Raw genomic sequence first — 19727 nt, 5'->3', positions numbered from 1 at the left:
ATATATTCAAGACATTCAACAAAAAAGGACCACGATAAGCCTGGTTTGGTGAATAGACTGAAATAATTCTTTAATAGCATGTTGATATAGTACTCCATGGACAGGTAGGGGAGCGAGCCAAAGCTAACGAAGGCAGCTCATGGCTGGGAGAGTCTGTCATGTGATTTGTACTTAAACATGAGTCCTGCCCATACATCTCCCTTCCTATGAACACAGTGCTGCTACAAACCCAGGAGGGAGGGCGCGCAGTGGCGTGCGTTGGCCTTACGGAGCCCTTTGGTTCACAGATCCTACGCTCTGGTTCAGCGGTACCGTGGGGCTACTGCGTGCCACTCTGTGATATTCTCATCTTTTGACTCAGAACGTCATCTGGGTAATATTGACGTACTGCTCAAACGCAGCTCTGTCCGTTTTGTTAAGTATTGGAACAGGACAGAGTGCCGTCGAGGAGCAGTCGACTGATAGACAGAGAGAAGGGAGAGGACAGACGGAGGACTGCTGTTGTCTGCAACATTGTGTTTACATTTGGAAATGGAAGGTATAAACACACAGGAACAACAGATCACTCGTTCATTTCTCACACACAAAATGCACAACCCCGTGACATGAAATCAGATGGATACCCTGGGTCAGAGATGACACTGTGACGCAGGGCGTCCATTTCAATGCGACCTTGAGACTGTTTTTTTTTACAAATACATATCTAAAAGTGTGTTTTATTTGTTAGCACATCTATGTATTTTTTTCCCTCTAAAGTGCAGTGAAAGAATCTCTTTATTTCTTTCAACAACTTACTTCATTAATGGATTTGATTGTAAAACCATCAGCGTGTGCAAGAGAAATGCCTACACTCCCGAAACAAAACATTATAATTATTCCCAAGGGCTAAAATGACATAACACCAAATGAAAGAGTGACAGCTGACCTAATTAAACTAAAATAATAAGCTAATGTAGGCTATTAATTAAATGTAATGTAACAGCTGGTAGACAGATTTTCTTTTGTGTTTAAACCAAACTAACAGTCCCAGTGTAACTACAAAGTAAATCTGTTTTCAGCTGTTTTTTTAATCCTCATTTTTTTTATATAATCAAACTTCTATTTAGGACGGGTTGTTTTTAAATGCTCCTGACCGGAACTCAAGGAAGCTTACTGTCCTGCCCACGACGCGGGACGCCCCCCAGGGATCAGCTAGTGTCTCTCTGTTCTTTAAACGGGCAACAAATTCAGTCATGCACAAGAAAAATGAAGTCTCTAGAGAGACTTAGTGGGATCACAGTTAGTTCGTTAGGCCTCGGTTCCCCAGAGCAGAGCCATGCATGGGCACACCATCGCATTCTTCTAAATAAAATCAAAACAAGCAAAACACCGCGTGTACCGTGGAACTCACAGCAGCAGTGATGTGGACATCCTTAATCCATCGATCCATCGATCGGTCGATCATCTATCCATCGATCGATGTCGTGTTGGAACAACTAGATAGAACCGCCACTTTGTGAATCGTTATTTTATAAACGCTCTTATTAATTATACAAGGTCATTGTGTGTGTGTCCCACACACACATTCGTGCGCACACATACACACACGCACAGATGCACACATACACACACAGAGCCTCGATCCTTCTGTTTTGTGGTACAATGCAGAAAGGGGACAGAGACCGTCTAGCGATCAGGGATTAGAAATCAACATCTCAGGTTGACAAGAGAGAAGCACGCGTTCAGAGATTCAGCCAATCAGGAGGTAGCCCTCCCTCAGAAGGACCCGCCCCCCGCAGCATGGTCTCCAGGTCACCTGTCCGTCTGACCCCCGCTGGTGTGATCTTTACAATACACTGGGTCTGGGGCAGCAGAGGGCATCAGATATACCCCCGCCTCCCCCCACATCGAGCATTCAGCAAGAACACGGGCCATCAGATTCATGGAGGCGGCATTTTGACACAGGAGCTTGGTGTGTGTGTTTGTGTGTGTGCATCTCTCAGATCAGAGAAAACTCTTAACTTTTTTCAAAATGTCACATGGGAAGGTTATCTGGGGAACGAAAAAAAAAGATAAAAAAAGAGTTGTGGAGACTGGAATCAAATGGTGGTTTATGAATTCAGGATTTTAGCAGATTCAAATGGATACACAACACTCACACAAACACAATATTGTGTCAATATGAATCTATGCCGAACAACTAATAAATAAATAAATACAAACACCAATAAATAAATATACAACTAAATAAATAAATAGATAAAAAAGATAAAAATAATAAATAGATTCTCAACATCTCAATAAGTACAGCTTCTTGGTGATCCTCAGTGGAGCCAAATGGCAAATATTCAGACGATCCGTTCCCAACACGAACACAAAGGCCTGGCAGAAGGTCACCACAGCAAACAGGAAGCGTACCAGTCAAACAATAACGTGGTAACCATAGTGATGAGGTTCATCAGGTGGGCGCTGGGGTGATTTGGTTTGGCGGTGATGAAGCCGTATTATTAGTTGCCTTCGCTCTCCGTCTGTGTGTCAGAGAATCCTCTGAGCGTGACAGACGTTCGGATAGTGGAGGACGATAGAAGAGAAGCACAACAAGACGGGAAGCAGCGTGACAGACAAACACCGGGGGTCGTTTTCTCCCAAAAAACCGCTGAGGGGAGGAAAATGTTTTTCATCCAAAGTAACACATTAGTTAAATCGCAAAACAAGGAGCCGGGTCTTGAAGTTCCGACAATGTTCTGTGAGACTTCGTCACCATTGTTAATTTATCCTTTTTTTTGGGCCCCTTGTAAAGGAAAAGCGGGCAAAAGATACAATTACTGAAAGCAGCAGAATATTTTTTTTATGTTTTAATTGTTACCCTAGCCCTAGTATAGAGGCGAGTGCATCCACTCTTTTCTCTCGTGGAGGCTTATATATATTTGACTTGCACGCATTTACAAAAAACTATGCACACACACACACACACACACACACACACACACACACACACACACACACACACTGTAGTACTGAGTAGACATGAGGTTAGGGATGATAAAAGTGAAATCAAGCGGTCCACAAAGAGATGCAATCCATCACCAATCCATCTAAAAATATTCCTGTTTTTGGGATCGGACGTCGTACCCAGACTACGAGGAAATCTGCCCGCAACTAACGTGGTTTTTTCTTTTTTCGAGCATCAAAGAGTTTAAACTGGCAAAAAAATGAAGTAAAGTTATAGAAATTTGTTAAAACTACCTAATATTTCAAAATACATAAACGTAAAACGTTATATCAGCAATTCATTGAATTCTCAGCAACTATTTAAAATCTTCATTCTCTTTTGTTTCATTTTTACCTTAAATATATGCATATACATTGTGATTTCATAATCCTATTCTTCTATCTTCTGTATGTATATATGTACATAATGTATAATTTGGTAGAATAAGGTGGGGGGGTGTGGTTGGTTAAGCAGGTATCGGCGTACATACTTGCGTTGTGTTTGTGTGCGTGTGTGAGCTGTATCACTGTACACTGTGTGCGTGTGTGAGCTGTATCACTGTACACTGTGTGCGTGTGTGAGCTGTATCAGTGCATGTATATACACACATATATATACATATATTTGTGTACATATATATGCGTGTATATAAATGAGTGTGCAGGTCTTTGCTGGGAGAGGGAATCCAGGCCCGGTTCCGGTTCCGGGTCTTTGCTCACAGCATGCTCTGGGAGCCGCTGGGGGTGCGGGCCAGGCCGAGGCGGGGGTCCGGGGGGGGGATGTACTGGTGGGGGTGGTTGTAGGGCGGCGGCGGCGGCGGCAGCGGGGGCTGCTGCTCGTCGGGGGCGGCGGCGGCGGCGGGCTGGCTGAGCTGGTGGAGGCTGTGGTGGTGGTAGGGCTGGTGGTGGTGGTGGTGGAGGAGGGGGTGCGGCTGCAGGCTGGGGTGCAGGTGGTGGTGGTGGTGGTGGGGGTAGGGCTGGTGGTGGTACAGGTGTTGGTGGGGGTGGGGCGTCTGGCTGAGGAAGGCCTCCACGTGGCCGTGCCCCCCCGCGCCGTCCATCACCAGGACCTTGACGATCTGCTGGCACTGGATGTGCAGCGCCTCAGGGCGCAGGTCCCCCAGGCTGACGGCCGCCGCCGGGGGGGCCCCCAGGGGGTGGAGCTGCTGCTGCTGCTGCAGGTGGAGCTGGTGCAGGTGCAGCTGGTGTTGGTGCAGTTGGTGGAGGTGGTGGTGGGTGGGGGTGCCCGGGGCCACGCCCGGCGCCGCCGCCGCCACCGCGGCCAGCGGCGTGTGATGCTGGGGGGGGGGCACGGGGCCCTGGGGCGACTCCGGCCTGAAGAGCGCCCCCTGGTGGCTAGGAGGGCCCGCGCTCCCGGGGCTCGGCTCCGGGCTGCAGCTGAGCCGGTGCGTCTGAAGCCTGTTTTGGATTGACACCTAGTTTAGAAAACAGCCAAGAGAACAGCATCATGTGTTATAAGACTCCTCCTCTACGTCCGTCCAGCCCTCTCAGCTCTGGGGGGTCTACTGGGGGGGGGGTAGACACTGGCATGCGAGGGGGGCGGGGCTCAGGTACAGAAGAGGAGGTCCTCCATCGTCCTCCCCCCCCCCCGACACACGGGGGGGGGGGGGGGGATCACTGGAGCTCGGATGCTGGGGAACACAGTGGGAGGGTTCTGACGGGGGGAGGGGGGACGGTGCTGGTGGTGCTGGGGGAGGGGGCGTGGTGGTGGTGGTGGGGGAGAGGGCGTGGTACTGGTGGTGGTGGTGGGGGAGGTGGTGGTGGGGGAGAGGGCGTGGTACTGGTGGGGGTGGTGTCGGTGGTGGTGGTGCTGGGGAGGGGGCGTGGTGCTGGTGGGGGTGGTGTCGGTGGTGTTCGGGTGGTGCGTCGCCAGAGGCCAACAAACAGAGAGAGGCGGTTCCAAAGGCGACACCGAGTGAGGGCCCTCGGGTCGTTCCTTTCCAAACCCCTGGGGGGCGCCACCGGCGGGGCAGGCAGGTGCAGAGCGGAGTGAGGGGGGGGGGGGGGGGGGGGGGGGGGTGAACGGCACAGACAGGAAGGGAGCCAAACGGAGGACCAAGGACAGGACAGGTGTGCAAGGGGAGAACGAGACACAGTGTTCAAGCCGACACCAATCGTGACACCCACAGGCAAACGTCAACAGAATGAAACCCTCCCTGTGCTAGAGGACGCTAACACCCTGGTTGTAGTTGGAGAGTGAGAGTTGTCAATTATCGTTTGTTCGGGGGCCTACACTTCTGCTGACGCACACTGACACTATTCACCTTCCGTTGAAAGCTTTAAATCGTCTCAAGAACAGGTTGAAGGATCGCGCTGCCATTTTACGCACCCAAGGACAAATGAAGTGGAAGTTCTGATGTAAACATTTGTTTACATTATGTCTGCCTACCAACAGAGATCCTTGGTAACTGACTCACGAACGGGACCCAGATCAGTAATGTACTGAATGAGAGGTTATCGAGAGCACTTATACTATAGAGTCCTTCGGATGTCCTTCAACCTGAATCGAACCGGATGGAGATCAGGAGACCAGGGGTGTAATGGCAGGTTTGTGAACCTGAGATGAGAAAGATTGTAGCCTTCAATCTGGCCAGCGTACAAATCCCACTCAACGGGAAACTCCTGGTGTGTTCCGTTTAACTCAACCAACAACCCGGCCTGATACGTCTGCTTCCAACATCCCAAACACTCTTTTGTGTGACTTGTCAGTGTTTGGCCTTCATTCTGTGCCATTGTGGATGTCTTCCGTTCCTGTCTACTTGAAACCAGAGTTTCATCGAACCGACCCAAGGTTGTCAGGAGCTAACAGAAGGGTTTCGATCGGAGCGGCCGGCTCTACAACCCCCCCCCCCCCCCACAGCCCTTCGACCGTGCGTTTGACGTCTACCTCGGGATGAGCAACAGGGACTTCATTGCGCTCTGGCGCGGCCATTCACAGATCCGTCCTCCTCGCCTCGGCCTCTACCTGACCAGCGATGCGGAGCGGCGAGGGGAGAGCAGATCAGGGCTGATTCTCCACGCCGCGTCGGAACTGACGGACGGGGGCACGCTGACAGAGGTGTCACATCGGATGTTGTCAGGAGGGAGTGTGCGTTGGCAGTGCCCTCACACTGTCGTCGCCTGCTCCTCCTCAGAACAGGGTTTGGGTTTACTGAGGGCTGGCGTCACGGAAATGTCAACTTCCCCACTCCCCCACCCCCCCCCCGGAGATGTGTATTTATCTTTGGACCTTGAATCCTTCATCTATACTTTGTGGCTGTGTGTTGAAATGCCTTTATTTGTTGCAACAGTAGGGTTTGTGGTATGTTCTACTTTGCACTTGCAGATCTGACCGAAGTAATGCAGCGCTTGTATAGTAGTGGGATATAATTCGGTTGTACTCTGGTGCTTATTATGGCGGAAATTATAATCTCTTGGAAAGGAAAGAACCCAAACCAGATAAAGACCACAAAATAACTTCGACTGAGACTGTCTAGGAGAGACGTGACTCTTAATAATCTGGACTTTAGATGAGTTTCCATACATGCCATTCAAGTCATTCATTAAAAAAAAAAAATCTCAGACACTTTTCTCCAAAGTATCTTCCTATTCATTTATTTTGGATACACCTGTCCTCAATGAACAGGTAGGGGGTTAAGGCGTCTACCTGACGATTCCCAACAGGTAGACGGTGGACCCTGTTTGACAATTTCCCCAGCGTAACCGATCGCTCAACACAAGAACATCCTCGCCAATAGTTTAAACAGTTCCTTGGATGCGTTTGGGACCGTTGCTGCTAGGCCGTCTTTATGTCCCAGTCTGCGCTCTGCTTAGGAGCTTGGCAACGCCGCGGTCTCCTCCGAATCCCGGCGAGCGAGGAGAGGTGATGAATCTGGGTCAAACAAGCGTTCAACTTAACTGCCTGACTATAAGTATGTTAATTAAGGAGTCGAGCATAAAACACACACAGACGCGCGCACACACACTGCGTCCCTTATGTGGGTAAAAGCCGAGTTTTGATTAAGCTTTCACCAATGAGAACTAGTTTACAGCCCACTCCTTTGAAAGAGGCTTGAAGATTCATAAGTACCAAGTCGTAGTCCACGGAGGGGGAATGATGGGGAATGTTTTTGTATTTCGTGATTACGACGGTTTCCTTGAAACACCGTCTTAAATCTTGGAGAAGAGGGGGGCGTTTTTCTTTTTTTGCTTGGCTGACGATTTTTCATTCCACTCTGGCTGGAACGCTCTGGTTCTGTCGAATGGCTAGCAGTAGGCTAACCCTGTAGGCTAACCATGGGGGCTAACAGCAGGCTAAACATGAAGGCTAGCAGTAGGCTAACCCTGTAGGCTAACCATGGGGGCTAACAGTAGGCTAAACATGAAGGCTAGCAGTAGGCTAACCATGGGGGCTAACAGTAGGCTAAACATGAAGGCTAACAGAAGGCTAACCCTGTAGGCTAACCATGGGGGCTAACAGTAGGCTGAACATGAAGACTAACAGAAGACTAACCCTGTAGGCTAACGGCACGCTAACCCTATAGGCTAACTGTGTTGCTGTTCTATTCTTACTAGCTTACTGACTAAACTGACAAAATAACTTAAATTATAAATACAAAAAATGAATAAATAATAACTTACCTGCTGCATAGGACACAGGCCTATTAAAAGGTACTAACCTCTACTGCGTTGTGCCCACTTCTGTCCAGGATGTCCTGATGACCTTCAGGGATAGAAAACACATGAAACATTAACACGGTGAAGGTTTTTATGCTGTGCGGTGGTAGTTCTTTATTTCATTACGCTTTCTTCAATGCGTTGGTAATCTCAGATCCTGCAGTCCTAATATGTGAATGCCGAAATACCGGGGTAGGCGTCCAGAAACAGAAAGGGGTGAAGCTACGGATGGGGACTTCAATCAGTGTTTCTCCACAGAGCCGGTCTGCAGTGCGTTGATGTGAAACCTTTGCAGACCCTTTTCTCTGAGAGAGTGGGGGTCCGGACAGGATGTTTAAGCTTCCTTCCCACTAGTGCATTGGCGATGGTGGTCAAAGAACCCCCTGATATCAGAGCCAGAAGCACAACTCGTTCTTCATCCCAATACTACACAAACGTGCACACACCTACACACACACACACACACACACACACACACACACACACACACACACACACACACACACACACACACACACACACACACACACACACACACACACACACACACACACATCCTGACAGACACACACACCTGATGGGGAGCCCTGCATGGCCCTTAGCTCCAGCTGGGTGCCGTTGTTCTTTGCAGAGTGCGTCTTGGAGCCCTGCTGCTTCTCCAGCTCCCCTGAAGACCACAGAACACAGGAGAACCAATCAGAGAGAGAGAGAGAGAGAGAGAGAGATACAAACACACACACATTTACACACAGATACGAAGATACGGATAACCATCATTGGTATGCCTCAGACAGAGAGAGAGAGAGAGCAAAAGAGAGAGAGAGAGTTTATGTATATCGGAGACAGGTTGATGGATGGATGGACGAATGCACAGATCCAGTATGACAGACAGACAGCCAGACCAACATAAACATGTAGTTATGTGTGTGTCTGTACAGTGCGCGCCCATTGAAATTCCAGCCATGCCATACATCTCCTAGACCTTCAACCGTCCCGCCCCTCCTTCACAGCACGGCTGCTGCTAATCGTCTGGTGCCATCCCCGACCACCGAGCCCGACTCACTGTGCCCCTGCTGAAGGGCGCCCTGACGGCGGGACCACCCTCGCCACGGGGCAGGGAGAGCTACTCCACAGGCCACTGGAGGTGCTTTACCAAAGCGCCATGTTCCTTAAAAGGCAAGTGCACCCCCTTTTTCAGCTGGGTTGCGGGCACTATGAAATGACGGCCACGTTGCGTCGGTATGCGTTGTGTGAAGTGTGAGCGCAGTAATGTGAGATGTGGTATGACTTTCTACGCAAACACATTAGCAAAGAAATTATATTCCCGTCCCGTTTGGATGTGTGAATGCGTGAAAGGACGGACTGTGGGCTCTGAGTGGCAGCAGACTTCACTCCGTATGTTTTAAAGACGGATCACACACACTCACTCTCACACACACACAGGCAGGCTTGGCGCTCATTAAACGTGCTGATTATCCACTAACGTGGCCAGCCGAACACTGCAAGGCTGTCAGAAAGCGAGGAGGATGATTTCGCTCCATCCCAGGAGAGGGGGAGGGGGAGGGGTGTCGGGGGGTAATTTTCATAATGAAGCGACTTAGTAATCAACAGCCAGCTGTAGAGGGGAAACGCACATCTTGAATCACACAACGCTGACTTCCCCCCCCCCCCCCCCCTCCCCTTCATCTCCCAAGGAGCACAATACCAAAGCAAATAAATAAAACAGCCGTAGGACTATTGAGTCGAGTGCCAACAATACATGTTTGTGTGTTTGTGTGTGCGTGTGTGTGCGTGTGTGTGCTTTTGTTCCCATCGTACATTTTACATTTAAATCCCAGTTTGCAAGACCACATGGTAACGTCCTTAATGGTTACCGGCTGCTTCAAAGTTGGGAGTTGCAGCTTGCACTGCAGGACTACAAGTTTAAATGCTGCAAGCCTGCGTGCAGGAACTTCTTTACTTACTTATTTTGTTGGTGTGGGCTCATTCGCATCTGTGTCTGACGGTGTGCATGTAAGCGAGTGTGTGTGTGCTAGTGTCTCAGTGTCGGGGTGTGTGTATATATGTGTGTGTGTGTTTGTGCAAAATTATGTTTATGCGTTTGTGCATAATTGAGTGTGTGTGTGTGTTTTTGTAAGATTGTGGGCCTGCATCCATACGTGTGTGTGTGTGTGTGTGTGTGTGTGTGTGTGTGTGTGTGTGTGTGTGTGTGTGTGTGTGTACGTTTATCCTTGTACTCTAGCTGGTGTTCTAGGAAGTGTGTGGCGCCCAAGAGACCGGTCTACACTTTCATCTCTGTATCGCCCACATGTCCTGTCCTCATGCCTGTTGACTTATGGTCTCAGCGCACCCTAGGAAACATCACAAAAGGCTGAAGTCCCCCTACACCTGGGACAAGATACCAGGGGACACAAGAAAACATATCAGAAGAAGAACATATCAGAGGATCAGTTTGAAAAGTAAACCCAAAGTAAAGAAAGAGGTGAGCTTGATTTTCTTTTCCATGAGTCAGCCTTGAAGAGCTAGCCTAGCGACCGCGAAGAGCTAGCCCGGCGACCGTGAGGAGCTAGCCCGGCGACCGTGAGGAGCAAGCCCGGCGACCGCGAGGAGCTAGCCCGGCGACCGCGAGGAGCTAGCCCGGCGACCGCGAGGAGCTAGCCCGGCGACCGCAGGAGCTAGCCCGGCGACCGCGAGGAGCTCGCCCGGCGACCGCGAGGAGCTAGCCCGGCGACCGTGAGGAGCTAGCAGTGACCCCAGTCTGAGTCTTACCGTCTGACCGTGGGTCCTCCTCCAGATATCAGTCTGGAACCATCCCAACACGGGCTGCTTGGCTCCCAACAGAATTATCTGTCAATCCCAGCAAGGGAGTTTTTTACCCTTTTACAATGGATTAATTAATATAATAAGATTCATGCTACTTTTTAAGTATTCAATTTGATGGCTCTTCAATTAAAATAGAAGCAGTATCATTCGCTCTTGGTGTTGACGTTGGAAATGAGCCAATGGAGACCGGGCTTGCTGAAGCTCATCCAATCAGCTGCTGAGTAAGCCTGACTTACAACTAGACCTTCCAGACCTAACGAGCATAGAGAATACGGTCTGGCTGAGCGAGGCCATCAATGAGCTACCTTTGGCTTATCCCTCCTTTCTGCTCTGGCCGCTCTGTGAAGACTCACTCCCACTCCCACTCTCACTCTCTCTCTCTGCCAAAGTTTGCAATCAGGTGAAATGGGATTGGGAGAACGTTGAAGGTTAATACCTTAATCACATGAATAAACCTTGCACATGAAGCTTTGACACACACACACACACACACAGACACACAGACACACAGACACAGACACAGACACACACACACACACACACACACCGATGGACCGATAGGGAAAGACTCCCTCTATTTGATCTTGCTATTGTTTGGGTAAATCTCTTTCTATCGGTCGACCCCATCTGATCCACCGTCGACTGAAGTTCAACAGTATGCAAATCTATGGTAAACAACTTCTGTTTATAGCCTCATGCACACACACACACACACACAACCACGTACACACACAAGAGCATACACACAACCTCACACGCACACACACACACAACCACGTACACACACAAGAGCATACACACAACCTCACACGCATACACACACACAAGCGCATACACACACACAAACACACACACACACACACACACACACACACACACACACACACACACACACACACACACACACACACACACACACACACACACGTAGCAGGGGGGGTACCCACACTCGATGCGTATCTGCTCCATCTCGGACACCTCTGCGATGGACTCCTTCAGGTCCTCCAGGAACTTGAGCAGCTCCTCAGCACTCGGAGCGCAGAAGTTGAGCACCTGCTTCCTGTCCGAGCCGAAGGGGGACAGGATGCTGATGCCATGGGGGTAGTCTGAGAACGCACAACACAACAGAGGTAGTCTGAGAACGCACAACACAACAGAGGTTCTCTGAGAACACACAACACAACAGGAGTAGTCTGAGAACACACAACACAACAGAGAATGCACAACACAACAGAGGTAGTCTGAGAACGCACAACACAACAGGAGTAGTCTGAGAACACACAACACAACAGAGAATGCACAACACAACAGAGGTAGTCTGAGAACACACAACACAACAGAGGTAGTCTGAGAACACACAACACAACAGGAGTAGTCTGAGAACACACAACACAACAGAGAATGCACAACACAACAGAGGTATTCTGAGGAACGCACAATAACACAACAAAGGTCAGAAATGACCAAACAGTTGTTTCAATTGGTTGAATCACACATGTGTGTGATTGTGAATGTCACAAATTTACAACAGAGTTGTTCTCATGCCACGGCGAGAGAAGGCCAGGGCGAGGACGCTGTGAACCTGTGGATGGTGGGGGTCAGAGAGGGAGAGCTCTCTGTGGTAATCATGTCGTCAAATTCTACTTCAAAGAACTCTGTATTCCTCCTCCATGTTCCTATCGCCTCTTCTTCCTCTTCTTCTTCCTGCTCAGGGAGCTGATAACCGACGCTCATGTCTCGAATGAGGGGAGGGATCAGAAAACAGAATTTGTCTAGTAGGACCAGAGCTGTCCAGACGCTGCCTGATCAGCTCACCTTCCACCTGAGGACTAACTCTCATCTATCAGGAATGATTTTATATCGAAGATTTGCTGGTGTAAAATATTTTTTGAATATAAGAAACCTGAAAACACCACAGGTTGCGCACAATGAGGTCTAACATGAGTTCATTCATACTTAATTAAATGTTGTCAAAATCCCTAATAATACTATGATACTGTCATACTATAATGTAGAGTAGACCATACATGTGGACACTACCTGGTAAGTACTACTGCTGGACCACTTGTGTACACACAAGGTAATAAAACACCTTCTACATCCCTGGATATACTCAATACTCCACCTACCTACGTATTTTCTCTGCATAAAAGGTGGGGTCCATTCTAAGGATAGAAAAACACTTAAAGCGCTTCTCCAATGAAAGTTTTCAATACTGCGGATCACACACAAACGCACACACACACACACACACACAAACACACGCCCACAACTCCATGGTTTCTGGATGAATCACTCGGCTGTTTTTGAGGTTCACATCGCAACTAATGTGGAAGACGCAATAAATCACAAGAAGGTTTCAAACGCTGGCGTTAATCAATTCTATTGAATCGCCCTCTTCTCAACCCTATTGTTTCAGCCACAAAGCACAAGGAGAGCCTCCGCCTCTGGAGAGCCCTAAATAAATCCATTTGAGAGACACGTCTTGTCGCAACAATTTCCCTTTTTCATTCTTCATTTCGGCCCTCTTCGCTTCTGTGCGTCCCGGGCCTCCTTGATGAACGTCCCTTCTGTACCTCCCCCAGCCCTCCCAGACGTAGTACTGTGTACCTCTCTGCCCCAGAGGAATATAGAGGGAGATAGTACTTTCATATTTTTATTTCTCTGTCTCACTTGTTGGGCAAGGATTCAAAGGAGGGAGGGGAGGAGAGGGAGGAGGGAGGGGGGGGAGAGAGCGAGAGGAGATGAGGGTGACATTGTCAACTGCAGCCCATTTCACCACTGCTATATACCTGGATGGAGTGTTGTTGGCAGAATATTCATCGTATAGTGTAGCAGCTCACTGAAGCATGTGGCGACAGGAAGTCAGTCCTTCCCTTTCCCTCGTCATCCACGATCATTCAGGATCGCCCAGTGTACTTTGTTTTAACAATGCATTTAGTGTTTAACAGATAAACAATTGACAACCGGCTGCTTTTATTGGCCAAGTATTGAGGATAAAATGGCAAATGCGATATGATTTCAGTTAAGTAATGCTGTTTTCAACCAAGATAAAAGGATGGAAGGCTAAGTTCAGGTTGACATTGAGAGTGTGTGTGTGTGTGTCTGTGTGTGTGTGTGTGTGTGTGTGTGTGTGTGTGTGTGTGTGCGTGTGTGCGTGCGTGCGTGCGTGCGTGCGTGCGCGCGCGCGTGCGTGTGTGTGTGTGTGTGTGTGTGCTGACTTACACTCGTTCTCAAACAGGTGGAACTGCATGCCCAGCAGGCCCATGGCTTTACAGAAGGTGTACGCTGCAGAGCTCTTCTTCTTCGGACACAGCTTCAAAATCTGACACAAACCAAACCAGAAAGAATCCTTTATGAGCGGTTTAGCTATGGACGCCAATCATATACTTAACAGGCATTACTAAGTGATAAAAAAAAAAATTAAAGAAAAACAAAAAAAAAAAAATCAAACCCATTTTAATATACACACATTATTTCAAATGTGTGTGGGAGAGCCACAATAAGAGATAAGTGCTACGTCTGAAACGAGATGAAGATCGGGCTTCACTCTCCAGTCGCGTAGGAGTGGGCGTGATGAAGGAACAGCCCAAAGTAGTCGGATAAGGAGAGCGGGCCGAACCTAAACCGGCGAGCGAACATTTGCACACCCAAGGATACTCCGCCTCCGAACTTCATCACAGTGTTAAAAAACACTGGAGCCATTACCTCGGCTCTCCTTTCAAAGGGAAATAGATTGTCTCTGGGAAATATCCAACCGCTCTCTTTTAGAGGTCCAATGAAAGATAACAGCCGGATTCTCTCAGATCGTCTCCTCCCCTGATTTGATATCTCCGGGGAAAAAAGTAAACTAAATGGTGGAACGTTTCTCTTCACTTTGCTTTCAGTGAGTGGAATGGGAACCCAGTTGTCATTAGAAAGCAGTCAAAATATTCAAGAGAAGGCACATCTTTTAAGCCGACGATTTCGACGCTATAAGGGAAGGGAATAACTTATTGTTCCTGTGACCGAAGTAAAACAGATAATTTCTTTCAATTGTTGACTTCCAGCGCATACTAAATGTCTTCGGTTTGAAAGCATTCAATCCCCGCTCTCAAAAACGGATCATTATTCTGCACGGACTGTTTTCATTTGATCAGAGAAGTGGCAGGATATTTCGGGAGTTTATAGAAAATAAACTTGGGGAAAAGAAGAGGGGTTCCTATAGAAATGGTGCATTGCAGCTGTCACTAGCAAACACGCCTCTCCTGCAACGAGCGCCACACAGAGCCTCAGAACCACATCTTAGATTCACTCTGTAAACTTCTTCTACTACTTAGAAGCCGGTTTTTCTTAGAAGTGTGGTTTCTCTGTATCATACTTTTATTTCACCCATTGTACCGTTCCTGCGGACGTTAAATACGAGCTTGGTATGTCAACCCAACGTCTGCAGTCTACCTGTAGGCATCCCACAGCAAGATGCCTGACCTCTTCCTGCTCCTGACATGCATCAGCATGAAATTCACCCTAAATATCTTTCAATAAAAGCATCACCTACAATAATAATTGTGTAAAAATAAAGATCATGAGAATTGATTGCTTAGTTTACTGTGCACAATATCTGGTGGGTCCTCCCGGGCCACCAAGAACCTGCAGAGGTTCACGCCAGGGAAAGGCTGATTCTACGTATCATAGTGACGGCCCCAGCTCACCACGATGAGGTCGTTGAAGAGGAACACCTCTCTCTGGTGGGCGGCCTGCTTCTGGGCCTTGCCGACGTCCGTCACCTCGAACAGACGGCTGCAGCAGACCAGCCTTCTGTGGGGCACCGACAGCACCTGCAGCCAAACACACCATCACCACGCGACCAATAACGACGTGACACACGGGGAGTCAGTCATGGGGGGGGGGGACTCGGCTGGGAGGGTTCAGGAGGAAGTAGAACAGCTCTGAGATCCACCTCCCGTGAGCTCAAACAAAGGGAAGTTAAAGCTGAGCAGGGCTTTTTGGTGTTTGTAAAAGAGCCTTTAAAGTTTTTGTGCGGCGTCAGTAAGAGCGTTCTGCTGATTAGAGACGGGCCGATACTCAGGAGTCACGTCCACACGTCGATGAAACCGATCTCCAATACGGAAGAGAAGCAGTTGTCCAGCGCGCGCATTGATTGGTCCGCGGCAGGACTGGAGAGATGGATCTGTTTTAGGTGACGCAGCGCAAGCTAGGGATGGGTCTGAATATTGGATTATTCGATCCCGAGGGTCAAAGCAGATTTTTAACATTGTTACGTTAACATTTTTTCCCATTCAAATAAACAAGAATTGAACGGACGGAACTAATGTTCGACACCTCGAAGGGCATTATCCCGCTTATACCATGGTCACTTGCCAAAGAAAATAAATTCAGGCCATTCATTTATATTTTAATGCGTTTTACAATCCAACTATAACGTTTTTCACAAGCCATAACTTTGTTTCCCTGGTATCGCTGAGGGTTTGACTAATAACTGGAACAATCTTTACCCTCCCGTAAGGTTCTTATGCACGGGAAACGTAACAGACCTTAGCTACGACTTGGCAACGGGAGATATTCTAGTCCGCTCAGCTGTGAGCCAGAGAGCAAACGTTATGCATTGCACACATTCATAATTCAAAATTCGTCCCAACCTTTATACCACAGATACTCTAGGGTCTGTAGCATATAACCACGTTGTCTGATTACAGTTTAGTTCATTTTTTACAATTTACCAGCTCTCGTTTTTGAGACCGAATCACGGCGTCATTCGTTTCAATGGGAATCGCGACAGTCTATACTTTCAACATAAAGTGTACATATTTATCATGTACTTAAGGCCTTCAGTTTAATGCATTTTCACAATTTACCAGCTCTGGTTTTGAAGGCTGAACAGACAATTTGACTGGAACTACTTAGCAGTTAGTTGTTTTTTTGCTTTTAAGATATTAAGTGATTTCTTGCCGATGTTCCACTGTCATGCTGCCTTTGTGAATGTCGGCACACATCGAATAATCGATTATTCGTTCATACCACCCACTGATTATTCGACCATGAACATTTTGAGTTATTCACAACCCTAGCGCAAGCTACGTTCACGTTTAACCGATCTAACCCGGCCGATTCAGCACGGGGAGTAAGGGTCAGCATAAAACAAATGAGTGGCATGGTCCGCACGGAACCCGTTTATTATCGCTCATCCCATAATAAAGAGGTTCTGCGTCTCTGCTAATGTTTCCAAAAAAAACTTGCAGGTTGTTTTGTGACAAACAATCGCGCTGTGACCCCCAAAGACCCCGGGGGGGGAACACAGGGAATTAAAGCGGGGTTTACAAGAGACTCATTTGCTTCCTCTCCCAATGGGGGGCAGGCTCAGCGACGTGCGTCGCCCCGGGGGGTCGAGAGAGAGAGAGAGAGAGAGAGAGAGAGAGAGAGAGAGAGAGAGAGAGAGAGAGAGAGAGAGAGAGAGAGAGAGAGAGAGAGAGAGAGAGAGAGAGAGAGAGAGAGAGAGAGAGAGAGAGAGGAGGCGGTACTGAATCATGGAATGGGTGTACGATAAGCAGAGCTCTCAGCTCAAACAAATGCTTGTCTCCTAATTCCTACTAAGTTCAGTACAGGATATATCTGACTGTTCTCCCAGTACCTTCAGACTAGGGATGGGCGATATGGCCTAAAATCCATATTGCGATATACATTGCAACCTATTGCGATAACGATATATATCACGATATATAAATCATAATATAACCATTTCAGAACAGGTTAAAGCCAAACTGCTAAATGTATAAAACAAAACAAAGAAACTTAGTATGTCGTTTTGAGAACATTTATTGTGCAAAAGTGTAATCATACAACATAATGTTGTAGCTGCAGAGACTTTAACAAAGAAAAAAATCTTCTGTGTAATGACTTATACTTCTCTTAATTAAATTAAAACTTGTGGTGTCTTGTTAATAAAGAAACGGATACTGTGAATTAGGGAAATACGTCCAGTATTAGGCATGGCTATTTTAAATAAAGAAAAATCTTCCAAGCGTGTGCACAGATACTTGATATTAAAACATAAAAGGGCAAAGTGAACGCATACAATTTTAAAATGAACATGAAATGAGCGCAATCACCAGCTCCTCCGTGTCGCTTTCAGCCATATTTGCTTAGATGACGATGATGCATTGAAGCCGGTTGCAGCTCTTGGCTCTTTAAATTTCGCGGGTCGCGGATGATGCGTTGCAGCCGGTTGCAGCTCGTGGCTCTTTAAATTTCGCGGGTCGCGGACGATGCGTTGCAGCCGGTTGCAGCTCGTGGCTCTTTAAATTTTGCGGGTCGCGGACGATGCGTTGGAGCCGGTTGCAGCTCGTGGCTCTCTAAATTTCGCGGATCGCGGACGATGCAATGCAGCTGGTTGCAGCTCGTGGCTCTTTTTAAATTTCGCGGGTCGCGGACAATGCGTTGCATACGGTTGCAGCTCGTAGCTCTATCCATGACCCGCTCTTTATATTTCGCGGGTCAAGGATAGATCGCGTCAAACATGCATTATCGCGATAGAGCAATATAACTAAAATCTCTATCGTAGGCAATTTTTTATCGTTTATATCGTATATCGTTTATATCGCGCATTCCTACTTCAGACACGATGAACGGGATGTCTGTATTAATATTGGAGACCTCTGCATGTACTGCCCCCCGCTATCCCCCAGACTGGGGGCTCAGCACGCGGGCCGCAGGTTCGATTCTGAGCCGCGGTCCAACCTGCTGTGTGTCATTCCCTGTCGTTGCTGTCCTGTCCATCAAGGAACAGGACGCCGATAAACATCGATAAGAAAATAACGAAATCCAGGCTTGTGCTCAACACAGAGTCGTACCGAGAGCCGTCAAGGCTCATGCTCTGTTATAGTATGACTGGACGTTCAGTTGCTAGGCTACCAGACACCTCACCAGGAAACCACCCCCCCCCCCCCCCCCCCCCCCCCCCCCCCCCCCCACCCATCGACATATAAACAGATTAAACCTCAGCGATTATTCCCGTTTTAGAGGAGAGAGATTATAATCACATCCTCAATCGCTCTCGTCTCACCCGTATCTCTCTCTCTCTCTCTCTCTCTCCATGTCGTCTCACTCTCCCGCCTCCGTTACCGTGGGAAACCAATTCCACCGTGAACGGACGCCGTGAGCCTCCATGAACAGTCTAACACACGCTCAGCTCCCGTCCCCCCCTCGCCTTCATTCACGTGTGTGAACTAGATATGGTTCCTACACGCATGCATACACACAGCGCACACACTGCCTCCCTCTCTCTCTCTCTCTCACACTCTCTCTCTCTCTCTCTCCTGGGCGAGAGAGAGAGAGCGAGAGAGCGAGCGAGCGGAGAACAGAGAGCAGACTGACGTGGTGGAGGAGGAGGATCGAGGTCATGCGGTTGGACGTCAGCGGTCGACGTCACGAACAGACGAAACACATGGAGGGATGACCGACTCTCCTCCGCATGGACCGCCGGCCGGCCGACCAATAGGAGAGGCTGGAGGCTCAGTGGAGGCGCGGCCCAGGACAGCTGCACCGCGGTCTGCAGCGCCCGCCGCGTCGGAGGACGTTCAACAGACACGGTGTGAAGGCAAACACGCGTCAAACCCTTTTCACCGATTATGATTCACTGAAGGATCAACCCGTCACTGTGTACTCTCAGGGACACACGCACGCACGCACACATACACACAGACAGACACACAGACACAGATGACCACACACACGGACACACACACACACGTACACACACACACACACGTGCTCACACAAAAGCACACACACAAACAAACACACACACGCACGCACACACGCACGCACACACGCACGCACGCACACTGACAGACACACAGACACAGACAAACACACGTACACACACGCACACGTGCTCACACACACACACACACACGCAGACACAGCGACTCTCCAAACATTCCTATCCTCCATTGAGCAGGAGGGATGGAGGTGCGGCGGGAGACGTGTTGGTTAACGACGTATCGAACGCGGGTAATGACCTGGGCTAATGGCGGCGGGCTGCTAACGAGACGGCTGATGGATAACGACCCTCTCCGCTGACGCAGCGCTGCCCGCGGCGCAGGCGGGGGGGGGGGACGCCTCGTTAATGAGTGAGGGAGCGTTCCCCGGGGGCGGCGGCGTTCCTCTGTGTCGGAGCGCGGGCTGCGGAGGCGTCGTGACGTTGATTTAGTTTTACCGCCGCGTGTGTCGCTGATGATGCGGCTGTCGTAAAGCGCGCC

General features: G+C 48.9%; 1 protein-coding gene across 1 annotated transcript in view; it reads right to left on the bottom strand.

Moving 5' to 3' along the window:
- Positions 1-44: 44 nt before the first annotated feature.
- The window catches only part of iqsec3a (IQ motif and Sec7 domain ArfGEF 3a), a 93260-nt gene continuing 73577 nt past the window's right edge, over positions 45-19727 (bottom strand). The window contains exons 10-15 of the mRNA XM_030342404.1: positions 15162-15287; positions 13696-13795; positions 11418-11576; positions 8222-8314; positions 7650-7693; positions 45-4406 (exon numbers count right to left, since the gene is read on the bottom strand). Coding sequence (XP_030198264.1) covers positions 3687-4406; positions 7650-7693; positions 8222-8314; positions 11418-11576; positions 13696-13795; positions 15162-15287 — 1242 coding nt within the window. The 3' untranslated portion in view covers positions 45-3686. The remainder of the gene's footprint in view (positions 4407-7649; positions 7694-8221; positions 8315-11417; positions 11577-13695; positions 13796-15161; positions 15288-19727) is intronic.

Source organism: Gadus morhua, chromosome 19, assembly GCF_902167405.1.
Source record: "Gadus morhua chromosome 19, gadMor3.0, whole genome shotgun sequence".
NCBI lineage: Eukaryota > Metazoa > Chordata > Actinopteri > Gadiformes > Gadidae > Gadus > Gadus morhua.
This window is presented reverse-complemented; position numbering and strand designations above follow the sequence as displayed.